The 22,538-nt window shown below is 34.9% G+C and overlaps 1 protein-coding gene and 1 pseudogene across 2 annotated transcripts in view; one reads left to right on the forward strand and one right to left on the reverse strand.

Moving 5' to 3' along the window:
* The window catches only part of MTBP (MDM2 binding protein), a gene marked incomplete at its 3' end in the record, with an annotated part of 76,977 nt that extends 54,453 nt beyond the window's left edge, over nt 1-22,524 (reverse strand). Inside the window, exons 1-11 of the mRNA XM_080694998.1 lie at nt 22,325-22,524; nt 21,496-21,576; nt 17,263-17,336; nt 17,029-17,180; nt 14,745-14,803; nt 13,212-13,356; nt 11,174-11,291; nt 9,058-9,192; nt 8,325-8,419; nt 5,743-5,815; nt 2,774-2,891 (exon numbers count right to left, since the gene is read on the reverse strand). Coding sequence (XP_080551124.1) covers nt 2,774-2,891; nt 5,743-5,815; nt 8,325-8,419; nt 9,058-9,192; nt 11,174-11,291; nt 13,212-13,356; nt 14,745-14,803; nt 17,029-17,180; nt 17,263-17,336; nt 21,496-21,576; nt 22,325-22,436 — 1,162 coding nt within the window. The 5' untranslated portion in view covers nt 22,437-22,524. The remainder of the gene's footprint in view (nt 1-2,773; nt 2,892-5,742; nt 5,816-8,324; nt 8,420-9,057; nt 9,193-11,173; nt 11,292-13,211; nt 13,357-14,744; nt 14,804-17,028; nt 17,181-17,262; nt 17,337-21,495; nt 21,577-22,324) is intronic.
* On the forward strand, nt 12,447-13,070 carry LOC308262542 (glutathione S-transferase P-like; annotated as a pseudogene). Its single transcript has one exon. The product of its transcript is annotated as a glutathione S-transferase P-like (transcript).
* Nucleotides 22,525-22,538: the final 14 nt, after the last annotated feature.

The following is a 22,538-nucleotide window of genomic DNA, read 5'->3' on the forward strand; positions in this document are numbered from 1 at the left end:
ACTTAAAAATAAGTGTAAAATCAATAATAATTTCCCTTAAAATCAGAGCTTCCAATATTATAGCTATTTGAAGTTGTAGAAAGTTAAAAGAAAACTAAATAACAGATGAACAATCAAGGATATATTGATTTATTTAAGAGATTAATATTTAGTTAATATTATCAGTCTAAGACATATGCAATGCTAAGAAACTAATCTTACCCCACCACCTCATGGAGCAAGTGAAACTGACTATATTGCCACTGAGTAAACCTCCTTCTGATTTTGTTTTATTCTTATTAAGTCACCAGGTAGCTGGCTTTGGTGGTGCACACTAGCAATCCCAGTATTTGGGAGGCTGAGACAGGAGGATCACAGATTTGAGGACAATGTACGGTAATTTAGAGAACTCATGTTTCAAAATAAAAAGTAAAAAAGGCTGAGGGTGTAGGGTGATAGAATGCGCCTGAATGCAATCCCCAGTATCAACACATACGTGCATACAAGTTGCTAATTCGTTGTAAGTAGGCGAGAAGGGCTAACGCTATTTTCTATTTTTATTTGGAAATAGGCTCTCACTAAGGTGCTGAGAGCCTCACTAAGTAGCTAAGGCCGGCTTTGAACCTGTGTGATCCTCCTGTCTCAGCCTTCCAAGTACTGGGATTACAAGCATGTACCACCACACCCGGCCCTTCCTCCAACTTCTAACAAGCTCTTAAAGATACTTAAAGATATCAAGGTCATACCCTCAGGAAGTATCCTTCCCTTTGCTTTCACACTGCTTGTAAACAGATTTAAATTGCCAGCTAAATGGACTATAAATTTCATAAAGAAAAGGACCATCAATCTCCCTCTTCAAATGTAAAGACTTGGTTGCTTTTGTTTCTCCTACTTCACAGGTTACCTTATAGAATGCAATAAACAGTATTCTGATGCGGTCGTTAATGACACTAACATGCTAGGGTCTGCCAACAACCATTAGTTAAATCGTTCCCTAACTTTGTCTCCACTTTCAATCAACTCAGGTCTAACTTTCTTTCTTTTTTGGGGGGCGGGGGGAATGCTGGAGAGTGAACCCAGGGGGTTCTCTACTTCCAAGTTCAACACCCAGCCCTATTTTATTTTATTTTTTTATTTGAAAATAGGGTCTTAACTATGTTGCTGAGGCTGGCCTTGAACCTGTGATACTTCTGTCACAGCCTCCCAAGTACTGGGATTATAGGCATGTACTACCTTGCCCAGCAAAATCCAGTTATTTCTAATAACCCTGTGTTTGTCTCTCTTGCCTAGCTATGCTGTATATGCATTTCTTTCAACCATACCTAAATGTACTAATGCTAAACTTTAACACTGGTGGCTTCCTAGAATTTTCAACTTTGTATAGTCCCCTCCTCCTTGAATCTGGGTCATTTATGACTAGCTCTTTTAAGCCACAATAGAGAAAGTCATTTTGGGATGACTTGTTATACAATAAATAAAACTACTGGAAACTCAAATTAAAAATCACTATTCTTTAGTGATCTAGATTGAAATTTCAAACTCTAGATTTAAAATTTGCATACCTGAATCTCAAAATCATCAGTTGATAAAATGGAATCCAGTGTCTCATTTATTTCCTAAATAGTACTGTGGGGACTGCTGATTTAAAAATTATATTCCTCAGAATACTAGGGCTCTGTGGTGTACTTTTACAGATTTCGTCTACAGCAGCCCTGGTAAACAGGTTTTAAATATAATTCTCAGTTCCATCACAGCATGTGTCATGAAAACTAGTAATAAGCTCAAAAATTTTCAGATGAATTATTGCTTAATTTTTTACAAATCGCTTACACCAAAGTAAAAGTATGACAAAGTAACTTTAACATTTTGAGCCGTAGTTATGTGATAAATAGAACTTGGACTTTGATAACGATCGTCTCTGACTTACTAACAGAAGTCAGTATTTCATTTTTAGAGTGACATCTTGTGCATACTAGACCACTAGAGAGACAACGCAGTATAGAGAGCCCAGGTTCACCAACCAGAGATGCCATAGAACTGCTAACTGGCAGAGCCAGGATTTATGCCAAGATCCTGTCAATCAACAGCATTTTGATTTCCTTTGGACCCAACCTCCTGATCTGTATAATGGAAAAAAATGAGTTGAAAGAGTTTCTATAAAGTGTAAATAAATCAATAATTATAACAGTACCTAGGCCACTGTATAGCATGTAATTATTAACTAAATAAGTTCTACTTTCTTCATAAAATTATAACCAGTTTCTTTTCCATAGTTCCTGAAATATCTCAAAGAAATTAATGTTTCAATATAATTAGCTATCAGTTCCCAAACTAGGGACTATTAGGAATACCAAAGGCACTCCAGATAATGAAGGGGAAACCTCAGCAAAGCTGAAATGGAAGGGTAGGAGAGGAAGAAGGCTGAGGTTGACTAATGGAGGAGCTACATCCGAATATGTGTAAAAGTATGAATGTAGCATGGTCAACCTGACACTCATTGTTTGGAGGAGGGGAAGGGAAAGTGCAGGGGAAGGGCACCAAGCACAGTCTGAATGCATGCCATTTTCACTATGATCCACATAAAATAAATAAATAAATAAATAAATAAATAAATAAATAAATGATATAATTAGCTATCAAATTACACAAAAGTTCTGCCTTTAGAGCAATAGTATTTTCATGAATAGGTTAACAATTAAATACTATTCCCCCTAAAAAGAAATGCTACCTCCATTTCAAATTTGACAAATGCATTATCTATGTTACATCATTAAAATGAAGATTTACTACTTACCAGTGATTATCTTGGGCTTTTTAGCCATATATTCTTTCCATTTTCTTGAACTGAGTTGGTTGGGAGGTGGAACGAGTATGTTACTCACAGTACACGGTAATACAAAGAGAGCACCAACCTAGGAAAACAGACATATTTTTATTGATTGCAGATTGAAATTCACTCTTTAATAGCGTCATATGATAACTTTCCACTCATACCTCATCTATTTAAAATGTATTTGGTAGTATTTTCTCTCAACTACTGTACCTTGACTGTAAAAACTAAAAAACATAATGCCCATCACCTGGGAAATAAAAACAAACAAACAAAAGCTGAAAGACATGTCAGCATGCAAAGCTAGAGCATTCCCTCTTCCACTGGTACAAGCCTCTGAAAACGTTTTCATTCTATACCTTATATTTTATGTTAAGGTTGTGGGTTTAATGTCCTTGTATATGTGCAAGTAATGACAGGCTAGGAAGACTGGCATCTAAGTTTGTCTTGTCCTACCATAATTTTAGAAATTTTGACTAAATGGGTTATTGTTTTGGCTTCAAAATTTTAATACATCTGAAGGCAATATAGAAACTTTTTTCCTAGAAACTAAAGATTTAATGCTAACAGGAAAAAACTACAGAGAATGAATTATATGCTAGAAAACATAGCAGCTTCAGACTGATTTATGAGCAAACTCAATTTATTCACCTTTGCAGTCCCAGGGCTGGGCATACAGATGTTTATTAAATATTGCTAAAAATATATATAATATGTGGAGAAAAATTCTCAGTTTGATTAAGGACTAAACAAAATAAATTATAATTCTCAAATCTGCTTTTTGTCTATTTAAGAAATGTAGCTACATCAATCAGCACACTCCAATAAAGAACATTAACGTTTTTAAAAAATAACTTTGGAGAAATCTAGGCAAGGCATTAGACAAAGATTATAAATCTAATGCAAAATTACTTTCAATTGTCCTATATAGATGAATTGGTTATAGTCGATATATGATATTTAATTAGGATTTTGATGTGCTAATTCTGCTGCTATTTATTATTTTGCTTATGCATTCTTAATTAACATACAAAGTAAATATTATAGAAGCAAAATAAGGGAAGTAAAAACAAATGTGCTTTTTTATCTTTATTATTTTATTGGGTAGGGTTCCAAGCCATAAACACTTTTCATGTCAAATATAATTTACATATTGAAGTATTTTTATCAAAGTTACATGATCTGTTACTAAATATTATATCTTGCTGAATTAAAGTGAAAACAAACCTTATAAAATCTATTTATGTGTTTCTTACTAATAATGCTCAAGATTTCATAGTCATGGTCCAAGAAGCAATAAAAATGACAATCTAATACAGAAAATTTAAAACAACTGAAAATATATTATTAAATAACAATAGTTTGCTTCCAGAATTAGTGCTGCCTATCCTAAATAAATAGAAGGATTAAGGGGTTATTTTATACCTACGTATAACAAATTAAAGGCATGTATCTGACTTTCACTTGAAATATTTATTAAAGGTACATCTAAGCAAATAAATACTTTGACACTATTCAAAACACATTTGAGTTTATGGGAAAATAAGACTGGAAGCCAAAATTTCATATTTTATTATATAGTAAAGTATCTTAAGGGAAAAACCATATTTTCTTTACTACATCAATTTTCTAAGGGAGTTATAATCAGATATGATTATAGGACCATGGAAAAACTGTTAATAATAATCATTTTCTTCCTTCAACAGTGTTTGATAATAATCTATTTGCTGTTAAAACAATACTAAATGTTATGCATATATGGCCAAAAGATAATTTGTGCATTAAAATAATTTTCACAAAAGGATAATAATTAAATAACCAAAAAAATGTAAACTCATTTTTATTAAAAATTATATTTGACTTTAGATACATGATTCTATTTAGAATTCTTTATATTTTAGGTTGTTTGTTTGTTTGGTGGCACTGGGGTTCCTGTAAACCCTTCTACCTCCAGGCTACATTCCCAGACCCATTTTTATATTTTTATTTGGAAACAGGGTCTCTTAAGCCAGCGAGGCTGGCTTCAAACCTGCATGATCCTCCTGTCTCCGCCTCCCAAGTACAGGGATTACAAGCGTGCGCCACCACTCCCGGCATATTTTAGTTTTTAAAAGGTTAAAAATACGCCAGGCGTGGTGGCACATGCTTGTAATCCCCACGCGTGGGAGGCTGAAACAGGAGGATCACGCAGGTTTGAAGCCAGCCTCAGCTACTTAGTGAGGCTCTCACCAACTTAGTAAGACCCTGTTTCCAAAAAATATATAAAAATAGGGTTGGGAGTATAGCTAGAGGTAAAAAGCCTCTGGGTTCCACCCCCAGTACCACAAAAAAATAAAAATAAAATAAAAGGTTAAAAATACAATTTTAGATTTTATAATGTACAGACATTTACAATCATAAAATAGATCATTTCATATACATGTATATGCATATATGCCTGATATATATCACTTTTTATTTACACATAATTCACGTACATATATACTTGAAAATCTCCTAAATATCACTGGAATTAAGAGGGAAAAATGAAAACTTACAAATAATACTACAGTGACATTTTAGAAGTTTTTCCTCACTTCAACTCCACTCCAACATGAAAAAGATAATGTAGCCTATAAATATCTTCTTATAGAATTGTAATGAGATACTGAAGGTGTAAGTTAACATGTTTCAAAATTTAAAAGAATTACTAGTAATAAAGCATATTTTTCCAAAAATCTCTTTTAAAATCAAATATCACTTTGTCTACAAAGTGTCCTATACTGATTTTGAAAAGCCCAAAATACTTAAATATGAATCAGGGTCAAAATCACATTACACAACATTAAAGATATCAATCAAACCATCAAGAAAAACCAGATTAACAAGCTATATTCATTTTTCTTACACATTCTTAATTGTTAAGTATAAAAAACTAAACCAGCCTTGTATACCTGGCCACCCAGAGAAGACATCTGCTCCAACAGCAACATGGAATTCTGCCTTGTAGTATGTTCTGTCAATCCTCTGTACTAAGGAGTTAAGGAAATGAGGGAATAATGACTGTGAAATTACTCTGCTCCACAAAATAAGTTGATTAAATTCATTCATTCAAAATTTAACCAGAGATTTACCGTAACTCCTTTAAAGATTACTTCCCTTGATTATTTATTCTGAATGTCACCACTATAAACTATCAAAAGAAATTCAAGAGCACTGTTAATGTTCTATTTCAAATCAACAATTTTTTGAATAACATATTTTGCTTTGGGTGTTTCTAAAAATTCTTAGATATAATTTCTTAAGAATTTAAAATATTTTGAATACTTGCATGTAAATGTGATGGCATTTGTTTCTTAAGTAGATTAAAGACACATCAGCCAACTTGTGCTAATGCATCAATCATGCAGATGGCAGAGGGAATTTGGAACATTTCAGGAGTCTATCAACCAGTCTGTTTTTCTCTACAGATTCCTGACATTCTTCCATCTTCTCTACCTCATGAATATTGAATAGCAAAACAAGGAATTCCTCTACCTATTCTAAAAACAGATACAGCGAGTCAGGTGTGGTGGTGCACACTTGCAATCCCACAACTTGGGAGGCTGAGACAAGAAAATCGCAGGTTTGCAACCAGCCTCAGCTACTTGGTAAGGCTTTCCGCAGCTTAGCCAGACCCTTTTACAAAATGAAGAATAAAAAATAGGGCTGGGGGTGAAGCTCAGAGGTAGAATGGCCCTGGGTTCAATCTCCAGTACCTCACAAAGAAAAAAAAGAGGAAAAAAATATAGCACTTACAGGATGTTTTTATTTCAGTATGTAAAATTTTTCTTAAACCATACCGATGAAAACCATATTGCATATTAATTTAAAACTGGTCTAAAAACTACATGTGGGGTGGAACTATGTAAAGCATAGTGTGCTTTTCAAGCTTTTTGGTACAGAGAGTTTTTGCAAATGAGCTATCCTAGAGGCCCAGCAGTAGAAGTGGGAGAAATCGCGTGCTACTTGGGCTGAAGTCAGAGGAGGACTAGAGCTGTGCCCTTCAATTTATCTCCCATCCCACTACCCAAGAGAGCTCTTTCTCTAAGTCCTAGATTTTCCTTGGAAAACAGTTGAAAAACAGTGGTTTAAAGCAAGGATCTAACATGAAGCAAATATGTCAAATATTATCTACTTTCTGACCTACAAGCTACTAATAGATAAAGCAAGAGAAAAGAATTGGTAATAGCTTATACTTGGAAGTACCTCCCACAGTCTTACTGCTGTGATAATGCCGGCTACAGAGCTCTAAGCAGTAGTATATAATGGATAAAAAATGTTAAGCTGCTCATTGTGTATTACTCCTCACACCACTACCCAAACTTCAGTGCTCTTCTTCCGTGAAACCTGCTTTCTTCACATGTTATCTCAATTGGCGGCACCAACTTCAACCCGGGAACCATCCTACACTCAGCTAGCCTCCTCACTCTACCAGTCTGATCTAAAATTTACTTCTGATTAAGCCACACCCAGGCATATAATCCTTCTATGATTCCTCATCATCCTTAGGACAGAATTTAACTCCTACTTATGGTAGATAAGGTCTTTTTGGATTTGATGAATCTGAAAAGGCTCTCCACCTGATCTCTTAGCAACCACCATCCTCCCCAACAAAGAAAGAAACAAAAACAAACAAACAAACCCCATGCCCCTCAAAACAATAATAAATAAAACCCCACTGCCTAGGAATGACACTACAGGCAGTTGTCAGCTGAGTGCGGTTCTCTGATGCTCCCATATATGTTATCTATTTTGGTAACTTTTTTTTGCCAATTAAATTACTTAAACCAAACAATTACACAATAATACTGGGAAATGAGTTCACCTAGTCAAGTTCAAGGAAACTGCAAGAAGAAAATTGTGAACATTTTGATTTTAGAATGACATAATAAAACATTCTGCAATGCTTATTGAACAGCTACTATGTGCTGGGATATATTGCACTTATAGGCTTCATCAGCAGAAACATAAAACAGACAAGTCATGGAGCTGCATCTCGGATTGTAGGAAATGGAAAGTTATTTTTAAAAGAGCAGTAATCATTAAATAAAATAACAGCAAAGATAACAAAAACACATAAAACATGTATGTGGAGTATTTGAACAGAGCACAGAGTTTCAGTTAATGCTACGCTCTGAGAGGACAGATCTGGCCTGTTCTCAAAATGAGAACATTATAGCCGCATGAAGAAGCAAGATTCAATCATTTCTGTATTATCTCCATACCCCTACCCACAGTGAATAATAAATACTGAATGAAAATAAAGATGCTTGCTAGGAAGAAGGATTCTGATGGAAAAACTGTAGGATCCGAATGTAGAAAAATCAAATTCCTTCTCCAATAATGTCAACGATGAGGAGTCCCACTTGGGCATCAACATTAAAACAATAAAAAATAAATGTATACCAAACACACAGAATTGCCTGCCAATAACAGTACATTCTACCTGATACAGAAAATGTAATCTACAAAGAACACTTAAATGAAAGGATACAGCTCAAATTCAATGTCCGACACATAGCAGGAGGGTAGATCTGACAACTGTACCATCTGCACAAACTCTAAAGCGGGGCCGTAGTAATGGAAAACCTGGAAAAGGAACTAAATTGTGTCATCCTGTAAATACAAATGAAAGCCTACACACCAGTGATTGTAAGTTCAAAACTTTAAGACGGAGCTTAAAAAGCAAGTTTCAAAACCAAGTCTATCTAAATCTGTATATAACCCCACATACACACACTATTTGTATATATATACCAGGTAGAAGATCTTACATTATAGAAAAGGTTGAGGCCTAAGATTATCTTCAATGGTAGCCCAAAATGAGATACATTAATATACTTCAATGTTGTACTGCCAAAGAAGGTTGAACTGACCAAATTTTGATGCTAATTTTTAGAAAAGACCTTGAAATTCCTCTGAAAGATGGCTAAGTTACCTAAAGTAAACAATTATAAAACAATATTGGGAAATGAGTTTACATAGCCAAGGTCAAGTCAAAGGCGGGTTCAGGTCTACACTAACTTGAAGTTATGATTGTTACATTTTTAAAAAGGCTCTAACAAAGCTTTTACCAGTATTTAATGTTAGTAACACAGTATAATTCAAGCACTTAATTATGCACACTTAAGCACACATGTTACTAAATAGTAATTCAAGATTCAAACACACAGGAACAAAAATATTCATAAATAGACGATAGTTAAAAATGTTAAACAAACTATTACCTTCAGTAAACTATTCTTATCCTTTGATGGTATCATCTCTTTGGTAAGAAAGCAAGTATTTAAATTAGATGTACTAAAATTCTTAGGTGTGACTCCCTTTAAACAAAATTCAGGAAAGCTAATTTCTGATCCAAACTGCAAAGAAACCAACAGAACAGGATTGTGAATAAAAATTTTACTAGACAGTGAAAGTTGAGTGGAAATGCACATGGAAGTTTGTTTTTGATTCCTCAGCTCAAAAGGTACTTCTTCCACTTACATACACATTCTTCTATTTTAACTTAGACATAATTTTTTCAGGAAAAGCTCTCATTGACCTTTAATTAGCCAGTAAGATTATGCTAAGCCTATTCTATGCAACCACGAAACCAGACAACCTCCTGTGAGTATATGCGTTAAATATTTGGCCTCCTACCAGTTTCTAGGTTATGTGACAACTTAGAGAAGCTTATTCACTACTAGATACTTAGTGTGGTACCTCACACATAGTTTGCCTTCAAAATATGTTTCTGACCAACATTTATAGCAACAATAATAATGATAACTAATATTCATTGAATGATTATTTTGTGTTTTAAATAATTGAATTCTTATAAAAACTTCTGAGCTGGAACTCCATCTCATAGATGAAGACAATTTACTAAGATGTCACATAAAACTGAAATAAAAAGAGTTGGGATTTCAATGCAGGCACTATAACTCTAGAATCTATGTCCTTATTCATTATTACAGTGCTTCGTAGCTGAAAGATATGCTCCACTAAGAAAATGATTTCAAGATTTAAATGCATAATGTGAATTTATGGACATTTAATTTCCTATTAAAGGCAATAAATGAATCACGAAAAACTCTGACAATATCTATCTTCCTATATGTAAACATGTAGTTATAGGAAATATATACAAAAGCAATTCCCCTAGCATATCATATTTTCTACCCTTCCACTTGGCTATATACTTTTTTTTTTCCTACTGAAACCACTTGCTGAGATAGTTTACCTACAGATTTAACCTTTTGGAATTAGCCAACATGCAAATGAACAAGTCAAATTAATTCTATTAATTCTAAGCACATTAATTTCTATTTTCTTACTATAAGTCGTATTAAGTTGTTATTAAGTATGAATTTTAAGGGGAAATATGATTAGCATAATAAAACTTTAGAGGAATGCAAGGGCATATTCATGCTCTCATGCTACTCTGAACATGCATTAGGAAACTTTCTTGATTTAGGTGGGTGTGGTGTGTGGTGGTCCATGCCTGTAATCCCAGTACTTGGGAGGCTGAGACAGGAGGATTGTAGGTTCATGGCCAGTCTCAGCTAACTAGTGAGGCCCTCTGAAACTTAGTGAGAACTTGTTTCAAAATAAGAATAAAAAATAGGACTGGAGGTGTAGCTTAGAGGTAGAATGCCCCTGGGTTCAATCCCTGGTACCGTTAAAAAAAAAAAAAAAAAAAAAGAAAGAAACTTTCTTGGTTTTCTTATGCCTACTTACAAAATATATAAATAGGAACACTTATTTCAAAATGGATAAAACTTACAAAAACTACCCTATCAATCTGGAGTAAGAAGTAAGAGATACCAAAACAGAATCAGAACCTCACAGAAATTTAGGATTAAAGGAATCCAACTAACTTAGTATTTGCACCTGTGGTGAAGAAATCAATGGTCTAAAAGGTTACAAAAGCTATTCAAAGTTCGAGAGCTGGTTAGCAAAGAGATCACCTAAGATAATATGACAGGTAACCGCTCTAAGCAGTTTTCCTAGTGAATAACGCATGCAATAAAATAAAGTACTTGGATAAACAACACGAACTTGACTAACATCAAATTCTGCTTTTAAAGTTCTAGAAGTGCAGTAGCCAAAATATCACAGTGACTACTTAAATTAAAACTAATTTAAATAAATTAAAACTTCAGCCATCAGTTGAACAAAGTCACATATAAAGTGCTCAATAGCAATATGTAACAGGTCATTGTATTGGGCTATATAGAATATTTTTATTAACACCGAGAGTTCTATGTAGCACTAGTTTAGAATTTAGTATTTATCTGTGTTGTAAATAAAGTTGAAAGGCTTGCTTTGTACACTGTGATAATTAAGAAATCCATTTACCTTTCTTTCCCATATCTGAAGCTTGCCCCTCCACAATTCCTTTGAGTCAATAGCATTTGTTAGCTGGTCTAAAGATACGACATTAGCAGAAAGGTATTCTGCAATTTTCTGATAGTTTCTGTTAAAAAAAAAAAAAGATTGTGACAATTAAACACATGGTTTTAGCCGGGCGGGGTGGCGCATGCTTGTAATCCCTGCTCTTGGGAGGCGGAGACAGGAGGATCGCGCAGGTTCGAAGCCAGCCGCGCTGGCTTAAGAGACCCTGTTTCCAAATAAAAAGTATAAAATAGGTCTGGGAGAGTACTCAGAGGTAGAAGGGTTTCCAGGAACCCCAGTACCACCAAAAACAAACAAAAAAACAAAACCCGTGGTTTTATATTTTACTTCTATTTGATGGTTATAGTTAACTATAAGCCTATGAGGTAAACTTGCAAACTTCACATCACTAGTTTTGTGCAACCAGAGGAATATCCATTCATTAATCTCTGAGTGAGATCTTTCGCATGATTGAATACTACATCCCCACAAATTAGGAGTCGTTATCCTTATCACAGAAATGAAGAAATAGACCTTTCTATTACTACTGGCTTAAATATGTCAAAGTATATACAGACACACACAACCTTTCTTTTCTTCAAAAACAGAACAGCTCTCCTAACTTGTTCCTATATGGCTTTGTATGAAATTCTACGGTAACATTTATCAGAGGATCCTGACTGTTGGCATTCCTGTTTCTGCCTCCACTCCATTAAGAAAAAAAAATAAATAAATAAAGCCTTCTCACTTTCTTAACTCATCAGCATCTATTGCTGTGCTCGGCATAAAGTCAGTACTCAATAAACACTTCTTGAATGAAAAAGATCATGACGTTAATCCAGCTTAAATGTTAATTGAAGGATCACAACTAGAATACACAACTGATTCCTACTGAGAAATTATAAAACATTTTGATGGTATTATTTCTGTATAGCACACAACAAAAAACATATACATCATTATAAATTGAATATCTATATATGCATGGTATCGATCATACTGCTTACTGGATAATATAAGCCTATTTAAAGGTACACAATGTTTAACAGTAGTTATAAATAAGCACTGACTGAGAACTTGATATCTTAAAAATATGAGATAATAGAAATCTAGATTCTTCTCAAGATATAAATCTGTAAAGGTTTACTGTATCACATTAAAATAATCATCAAGGCCCAGCCCTGCCACCCAGGTCCACCTCTGCAGCCGCGAGCCGCCCACCAGCTATGCAGCAGTCATGCCGCCGTATGCCCTGGTCTACTTCGCTGTTCGAGGCTGCTGCGAGGCCAGGCGCATGCTGCTGGCCGATGAGGGCCAGAGCTGGAAGGAGGAGGTGGTGACCAAGGAGACCTGGTCCTAGGGCTCGCTCAAAGCCTCCTGCCTCTACGGGCAGCTCCCCAATTTCCAGGATGAAGACCTCACCTTGTACCAGTCCAATGCCATCCTGCGCCACTTGCTGGGGCTGTACGGGAAGGATGATCAGGAGGCGACCCTCCTGAACATGGTGAATGGCGGCGTGGAGAACCTCTGCTGTAAATATGCCACCCTCATCTACACAAACTATGAGGCAGGCAAGGACGGCTATGTGAAGGCGCTGCCCAGACACCTGAAGCCTTTTGAGACCCTGCTGTCCCAGAAGCAGGGTGGCCAGGCCTTCATCGTGGGCAACCAGATCTCCTTCGCCAACTACAACCTGCTGGATTTGCTGCTGATCCACCAGGTGCTGGCCCCCGGCTGCCTGGACGCCTTCTCCCTTCTCTCTGCCTACGTGGCGTGCTTGAGCGCCAGGCCCAAGATCAAGGCCTTCCTGACCTCCCCTGACCACGTGAACCGCCCCATCAATGGCAACGGGAAACAGTAACACTGCCGCCCCTCTTCTCCAGGACCAATAAAGTTTCCAATACAGGAAAAAAAAATAATTATCAAATGCTCAATCTATTAAAAATAGGGTAGCATGTTTGGACAACAAAACCAATCATCAAATGTGACCAAAGAAACTTACATTTCACAAAGATTTCCTGCTATAGTAATTTTTGCTGAATGCCACTCCCTCAAATGTTTTAATGCTCCCACAGTAGGTAAACAGTCTTTCAGTTTAGGAAGATCTTTGTCAGAGGGCAATAGTATTATGTCTATCATTGCTCTACCTAGAAAGAGAAAAATATTTTTGTAATTTATAAGAGATGTCAAGTATGAACTGTCTTAAAATAGTACCATAAAAATTGAATTTCAGAAGAGAAAGGAATATTTTAACTTCAATTTCTGACATTCTTCAAAACAATACACATCCTTAGGAATTCAAGATTTTTAAATGTTTATCATTAGATTTAAAACCATTTTGTCTCAAAATAGCTAGCATATGCTAGAAAACAATGAACTATATCATAATTACTTGCCAATTTTGCAGCAATGGTTAATTATACACATTGCTCTGGAGATCATCAATGCTATTGTTGTACTCAAAAAAAGAAAAAAAATCTCTATGATTTCATTATATTTTTCTACACTTAATTTTGTTATCCAAAAGGGAAAGAATTAGTATAAAATCGTAATGCTCAAATAAATTACTTCTCTTTAAAAGACAATAAAATCCTCAGAAAAACCAATTATACTGACAACATCATTAGATTCTAAGAAGGCTAAGTTCATACCAGTTTAAATTTTATAAAACTATAAATTTGGTTAAGGACCAGAAAAATCAAAATAAAGCAGAAACCAAGAAAAAATTTGATAATGAAAATCCTTTCATTTCTGTAAACAGCAACTGTGTAATATTTCAATGAATATTTTAGCCCTGACACATTTCATTAAAAAGAAAAGCTGAGGGGCCAGGCGTTTAGCATGCACCAGGTTCTGGGTTTAATTTCTAACACCAAAGGGGGGTGGGGGGGACCAGGAGGTTTATTTATCAATACATTCAATTATTTCCTATATAGAGCTTTTAATAGTAAAATACGATCTTGTTGAATATAAGGATTAGACTGTGAGCTAACGATCCTTTATGATAACCATCTATCCTGAATTTAAGCCCCAGTATCCCAACACACACACACACACACACACACACACACACACACACACACACACGAAATGACACAGCATTTTGCAAAATATTCTATTATGCCAAAAAAATGGGTTCTATGAAAAAATGCTGAGCCAAGAGTTTCTTTTCCTGCACAACATTCCATTTTATAGCATGTATACTAGTTTTGCCATAAAAAATATTATCCAAGTTATCTCAGGAAGAAACTATTTTTCCAATAATTGTTTATAAGATTAGTAGACTGTTCTTCAGAATAACTGAGAAAACAAAGATGAGTATTTAGTTTTCTAAATGAAAATAAAACAGTAATATCTCAGCAACATACTTTATAAAAACAGAGGAATATATTTTGTATCAACTTCAATTAAGAAGTTATTTTCCATTTAATTTCAAGATTAGAAGTGAGAAGATTAGCATAAGGACTGAATTAATCACTCATTCATAAAAAGTATAAGATAAGACACAAATTATCAAAAGCAGCTATAATATTACCAGGAGCAGGAAGCTTGTCTGATAACTGATGCAAATTTTCTGCAGATTCTTCATATAAACTAAAATAGAAAGGACAAGTTAGAGGGAAAAAAATCTTCATATATACTACATATAATCATAATAGGAAATAATCATCTATATGCACAACACTACTAAGTTGACCCTTATTGACCCTGACAACAAACCTCTGTGGCACTATGATAATACTGTTATTTCAATTTTAAATCACTTACTTAAAGAAATATATTATGTGCAGAGTCAATAGAATGTATGAATATAATGCTTACCTACACCCCCAAAACATAATTAACATCAATAATGATGGCAACAACACCCCAAACTGTAGTTAGTATACTAAATATAGGTAGCTAATCAACTAAACATTTTTCTGACTCTTCAGAGTAAGGTATCTCTTAGTGTTTAATAAAAATGGATACAGCTTTTCTCTGAATCTCATTTGACAGTTCTGACCAGAGAATATAATTTAATACCCTCCTTTGATACTTCAAAATTATAATTTTTTTCTCAGAATAGTTTAACATAGTATAAATAACAAATGCTTTATTATAAACCAATATGGCCTAAAAAAATTTTTTTTAGGCACCTTATGCTAAAGCATAGTTTTCGGGCTCCCTCTTGTGGAAATAATTATTAGGTCATTTACCCAGAAATAGTTCCTTATTTTGAGTGGTGCTGGGAATTGAATACAGGAGCATTTTCCCTCCAAGCTACACCTCCAGCCTGATTTTTTTATTCTTTATTTTTGAAACAGGGTCTCACTAAGTTGGGAAGGGCCTCACTAAGTAGCTGAGGCTAGCCGCAAACCCATGACCTTCTTGTCTCAGCCTCCCAAGTACCGGGATTACAAGCATGCGCCATCATCCCTGACTGCAGAAATATTTACTTTAAACACTTGTTTTCTTCTAACAGTGGTAGAAAAAGATGGACTGATAAGAGAGATTGAGTGAATACAACTGAGAAATCATTTAAAAGAACCTCAACATTTGATAGATAAAGAAACAAAGAATTGGATAAGTTAGGTGCCTGGTCTAAGATACACATAGACCACTTGACTACTTTTGGTTTAAGGCTTTCCCTGGTTCTGCACTCTCTTCCTTCATTAACCCATATAAACAATATTATCTGGAAATAGGAAAGAAAATGTTAAGGTCTGCACAATTTACAGTCATAGTGTAATTTATGGCTACTAAAATGAAACAAAAGCTATCTTTGTCATGAAATATTATGGTGATTGAAATGAAAGGCATTAGCTATGAGTCAGAGACGGGATACTGTATGAAGAAAAAGAACATTATCACAACTTGTCGCCTCGGTCATCTTAATAGATTTTAGCATAATTCAAAAACACCTGAAAATGAACTCAATTATGCACATGAACCTAAAAACCCTTTGTGGATTTTAAAAAGTATTTAAAGCAATGATACATATGAATGGGGAAAAAGCCACATTGCCTCAAATAGCAAAATGAAAGAGACACTTTTACTTGAATGGTTGCTATTAATAGTAAATAACATTTCTATCAAGCTCTTAAAATATATTATCAGGAAGAATTTATCTTTATGAAAGTGGCATGTTAATTAACATATCTCTTTCTGTGATTCTTACCATTATGGGTGCTTAAAACATATTTTCAGGTATCAATTTTTGCATTTTAAAGGTTTATTCATAGCCTGTAACTCACTACTTGGGAAGCCAAGACAGGAGAATCGCAGGGTCGAGGACAGCCTCAGTAAGTAGTGAGACTCTCATCAACCTAGTGAGACCCTGTTTCCAAATAAGAAATAAAAGCTGGGCGTGGTGGCACACGCTTGTAATCCCTGCACTTGGGAGGTGGAGACAGGAGGGTCATGCAGGTTCGAAGCCAGCCGTGCTGGCTTAAGAGACCCTGTTTCAAAATTTAAAAAAATATATAATAGGTCTGGGAGTGTAGCCCGGAAGTAGAAGGGTTTCCAGGAACCCCAGTACCACCAAAAAAATAAAAAATAAAAAAAATAAAATAAAATTGGGCTGGAGGTGGAACTTGGAGGTAAAATACCTCTGAGTTCAATTTCTATTAACCACAAAAAAACAAAAACAGAAAAAGTTTTATTCAGATAAAAGATCCGAATTGCCCAAAGTCTTCCAAGATGAAAAGTCAGAGCTTTTAGTTAATTAAAATTTCCTTATAATAGTTGCTAAAATAGGTAATTGTCACCCTCTTGGCATAAAATAACTGTCTAATGTTAAGTATCTTGAAGATAGTGTAAAAAGGTTATAAGCATACTCAGCCAAGGACAAGGATTCCCGGCTATTACTATCTTCTTCTTCAAAACATTCAACAGCACTCAAACATTCTTCGATATTTGTTTGAAGAACATCTTCAATCTTGTCTTTTTCTCCATCAAAAGGTATCTCTTGCCAATCAGAACTACAAAACTAATAAATAAAAAGATTTTTATTAAATAACGGATTCCTAGAATTCTTTACGGTAACAGAGACATTCACTAACAAGTATTACCTGATAAAATCCATATATTGCCTGAACTGCAAAGAACCACTTCTTGGAACCAGGTCTACCGCCCACTGAACAGGCTTGAAAACAAAATCACACTTATTAGAAGAAAGATGGAACATAAATATGCAGATGTCAGAGTATATATATTTAGAGAATTATGCATTTTGAACATACTCCTGCAACTTTATATAGATAGATAGATCTTCTTAAAAATCTCTGCTAAAAATTCAAAGAACAATTTGCCTAAATAGCAGTATCACTAAGAACACTTTGCATTAGTTCATTATAATCCCAAACTCATTATCTCAATCAACATTTCAAACAGATTAATATTTACCATAAAGATGTTAAATATACCTATCAATCACTGCTCGGTAACAATAAACCATGGAAGCTATTAAATGAAAGCAATTCACTCTTCAAAGACTTTGTGGATTAGGTTGAGCCAAGCTAGAAACAGAGGGGTTGATTCCCATGAAAGCTAGGTAAGATGCTACATACCTATCACGACCTTCTCTGAATAATTTCAAAAGACTTTACCTCCTACTTTCTTAGGAAAATAGAAGCCATTAGGTATTAATTCCTTTTAGGAAACCTGGAACTCTACCTGTACTTCCATTAAGTCTCTCTGTTAACAAGTCTTCCTATTAAAAGGTTAAGAGGTACTGGCCTTCTGATTTAAGGTTATCCCTCAAAACTCCACTGAGATCCAAGCTCACTCATTTAATTATGTTACCCTCACTAGCATTGAAATACACACAAGAATTTCTCTAATTCCTTTTTTTATAGAGTCTTTTTAAGTTCACCTCCCCTCACCATTGAATCTTTCTTTATTCTTCTTGGATACACTTTCTGAAAGTGCTGCCTACACTTGACCGTCTATTTCTTCATCAACTTTCCCATTTTTCTCCAAATACACTTCGATCTGTTTTTGCTTTTTTTTTTTTTAACTAAATCTAACAGTTTTTAGTATTGTTGCTAGTTGACTTTTTATGTTAAGAGTAAGCCAGAAGAATCAAAGATGCCCCATTTGACTACTTTCTCCTTATTTTCTGGCTGCTCTTCTCAGTTTTTTTTAAAAACTGGTGTTCAGTTCCTTTAAATACTGGAATTCAGTTTTAGCTTTTCAATTCTTCTTACTATCCATAAACAATCTCATCTTTCTCCCAGCTTCAACTGACATCTATGCAGTGTTGACTCTATAATCTGAATCCTCATTTCATGTATCTTGAGCCCCAGATGCACGTATTCAACTTTTATAAAACATCTTACTAGGCAACCGTGCACATGTTCCAAATAACATATTCCCTCCAAATCTGCTTCTCCTATTTCCCTAAACACCACCATCACACATCACAGTGGCTTAGCCAAGCCAGACACCTACTGTCATCCCTGATTCCTTCTGCACCCTTCCCTTCTCATAAACCAAACTAACTCAACACTAATGTCAGATGCATTCTACCATCCTGACTTCTATCCATCCTCCTCCACTCTTCAGAGGTTCTGCTGCAGCTTTACTTTTCTCTACTGTGCCCACTACAACTAGCATACTTCAGAAGCAGATCTGATCACATCATTTCCTTCACAGTCTTTAATGGCTATTGATCACAATTAGGAAAAAGTCTAAACACTATGACAGGTTTTGCAAAGCCTTCTACATAACAGCCATGCCTACCTCTCCAGCCTTATACCAAGTACAACTCTGTTGCATTTCCAGGTGCTCAGTCATACCATATCACTGAAAGCAATAATCCTAGCATGGTGGGAAACTTAATACAGCCAGTTCTTGCTTTGCATGGTTCTGATATGCACACATTTCAGCTACCATAGTTCAACCCATTATGTTCCAAATTTTTTTTGTTGTTGTTGTTGTTGTGTGTGTGTTAACTAGAGATTGAGCCCCAGTGCATTCTATCTCTGAGTTACAGAGCCCCCAGCCCTATTTTTATTTATTTTTTTATTCTGAAACAGGATCTCACTAGTTGCAAAGTGCCTCACTAAGTTAATGAGCTTGGTTGTGAACCTGCGATCCTCCTGTCTCAGCCTCCCAAGTTCTAGGATTATAAGTGCATGCCACCACAACCAGCTCTCCAAGTTTTAAATTCTAAATAGCACCAGTACCCTAACACCTCAGCTACCATGGTATGTGATTTAACTATAATTGCATAAAGTAAACTTTACTGCTCGTTTCTTGGTCACCAGATCACTTTTATCATAAATAAAAGATGTGTATCATGATCAGTGATTAAGCACACTACTGCTCTCAAAGTTTGTCACCAACTGATTACCAGACATCTGCTATTCAGTTTACAACACAGATGGCAAAAGGCGAAACACTGTTGCCTCCTTGTTTCTCAGTGTACACCCAAGTGATATCTTATAAAAATGAATTACTAGTAGAAGGACCTAGGGGTAAAAATGAAGACACAGCAAAGAAACAAAAATTGTTAATGCTGAATGTGATATTCAGATGTAATATAAATGTAATTCTAGAAATAGCCACTGTGACAAACATATTGTGAAAAAGAGGATGAAGATGCGATAAAGAAAATACCCGCAAAAAAATTCTCACTAAAAGAACAGATATTTCATAACATCGAAAATGCAAAGGGTAAAATATTGGAAACTAATATAGAGTATGATAATTCACCAAAGCATACAAAAGATATTTGCTCTGTATCATAACTTGTATGATGACATGAGGGCAACAAGTACCATTCAACTGTTCTTGATAAAATTTTTATAAAGAAATAAAATACTTTAATTCTGAATGTTACTAATGTTTATTTTATTTATTTATTTATTTATTTATTTATTTATTTATTTATTTATTTATTTATTTATTTTGTGTGTGTGTGGTACTGGGAATAGGAACCAGGGGCGCTCTACCTCTGAACTATTACCCCAGCCCTATTTTTTATTCTGAAACAGGGTCTCACTGAGTTGTGAAGGGCCTCACTAAGTAGCTGAGACTGTCTGCAAACCACGATCCTCCTGTCTCAGCCTCCCAAATGCTCTAAGATTTTAAATTACAAAATACAAAAAGTATCACTTCTACTATTTTTCATTTCCCTAAACATATATAATCAGCAATAAGAATTTTTTGATATTTAGACAGTAAATTTTAAAGATTATGAAACAATTGTAATTTCCTCTTTGATTATTATATTAAAGTGGCTTTTTCATAGTCCCACACTCTTGTGCAAAAGAAGAAATGTCTATGTAAGAATCTTCTTTCCACACAAGAAGAAAGTGAACCTTCCATGAGAATTTCTAGAATGCCCTAAGAGCTCTTTCACATATACATCTGAAATACAATAAAAAAAATCTATTTCCAGCAATAATAGTGGTAATGACTAAAGTTATAAGAACTTGAAAAATTAATAAATTAATAAATCTGAGTATTACTTGGATTTGAAAAACAACACTAGGAAAGTACATACATATTAGAAATCATTTCCCAATGGTGATAGTTGACACTAAAAGATAAGAAGTTCTCCAAAGAAAGAAAAGAAGAAGAAACAGATTAGAGAGTCATGAGAACTACAAAGTTATCAAAAAGCACATTCTCCTTGGCATCTTTTCTTCAGCTCTTAGGGCTTGGTCTCTTTGGCATTTCTATTTTCTGAGATTTTACAGAACATTCTCAGATAGTGGCCAAGAGAAAATAGCAGAAGTAAATACAAATATCAAAGTAAGTATATGCATTTGTAAAATGTAATAGAAGTTAATGGAGGAAAGATTTCTACAAAAAAGTGACGTACTTCAGATAAAAACCAAGAAAAGACCGTGTTTACAACCATGAAGCACTTTTAAAATAATCAGTAAGAAAGATAGAAGAGGTTTAATTTACATATGTTAAACAATTACTAATAAATAGATGATAAAGTAGTTTGTATGGGGGCATTAATAATCTATTTCTACTTAGTAAGAAATCATAATGCCATATTATTTCCATTATCTTAGGTTATATAAAAAGAGGGATTGGCAATGAAAATTCATAAATAAAGAAAAACACGAGTTGGGAAAACGGAATAATTTTCATAATAACTTTATGATATTCAAATATTGGGAAGAGAAAAATAACATTTCAGTTATCTATTCCTTTAAGTTACCTTGGAGTCTCACTGCCTCCTTCAAGGTCAACAACTATTTCTTATACCCTAAATGACCAAATTAAATTATTTCTAATACAAATGCTGTGCCAGAAAAAAGAGGAGTTTATGTTATACTTACCAGGGAAAGCACTATCATCAGGATGAATTGAGGCGCTTATGTTTCTTTTCAGGAGGTGATAAACATTTGCTGCTGTGAAGTCTGAAAAAGAAAAGACAATCTAACTCAATGGCTCAAGAGTTACATAATGTACACTAACACAATTTCATGCTAATCGAGATCTATTCCAGTTTTGAAATAATAATCTAAAGCAAAGAGAGAAAATAGAAAAGGCCACCGATTTGTACGTGTCCGCCAGTTTGCAAACATCAAAAAATCCCCCCCAAAAGATAAGTAAATCTGTCACAATACCTTATACACTACCACCTACATTTCCTCCTCAAATGTCTGCTTGATCAAAACAAGCAAGTAAAACGCAATACAGATTATAAATAGAAACACAATAGCAAACTGTTAACACTGCATAAACTATCATTTACTGTTTCAACTTAGTTATCATCTCCCATTACAATGTACACTCTAGGTCAATAAGACCCTTACCCATCTTTTTAGATTTGTTTCTTTTTTCTTCTGCATGTGGAGATATAAATATTTATTGAATGTATACATTCCAAAAGAACTGAAATTCCATTATTAAGGCACAGGAGATTCTATTACTTAATATTTTACTGTGCCAAGAACTTTTGGGTCCTAGGATCTTGCATCTACAAATTTGTTCTGATTTTCCTGTGAATATGACATTGCTCAGACTTCATTAGACCTATCCCAAATAGAGTTACAGCTTCCAGGGACAATTCCCCAACCTCCCGCCCCCGTGGGAACTTGATCAAACTCTTAAGTTCTTTCCCTCCCGTAAGCCATTCCCGCCTTTTCTTAACCAGGTGCTTACCAGGCTGCTTCTCAGTACCCTCATCCAAGGACGCCTCGGGCCCAAGCTCCGCCGCCACGGCCGACTGGAACTTTCCTTCCCCCCAGATCACCAGCAGCACGTACCGATCCATCTTCTTTGAGTTCAGCCCTAGTTCTGCTTCTCAAAACAACCGCGCACTAGAGGCACTTCCGGTTCTTTTCCGCTTAGGTCGGCTGGAAATTGTGTCCCCTGT

The sequence above is a fragment of the Muscardinus avellanarius genome (genome assembly GCF_963383645.1).
Source record: "Muscardinus avellanarius genome assembly, chromosome: 4".
NCBI classification, from domain to species: Eukaryota; Metazoa; Chordata; class Mammalia; order Rodentia; family Gliridae; genus Muscardinus; species Muscardinus avellanarius.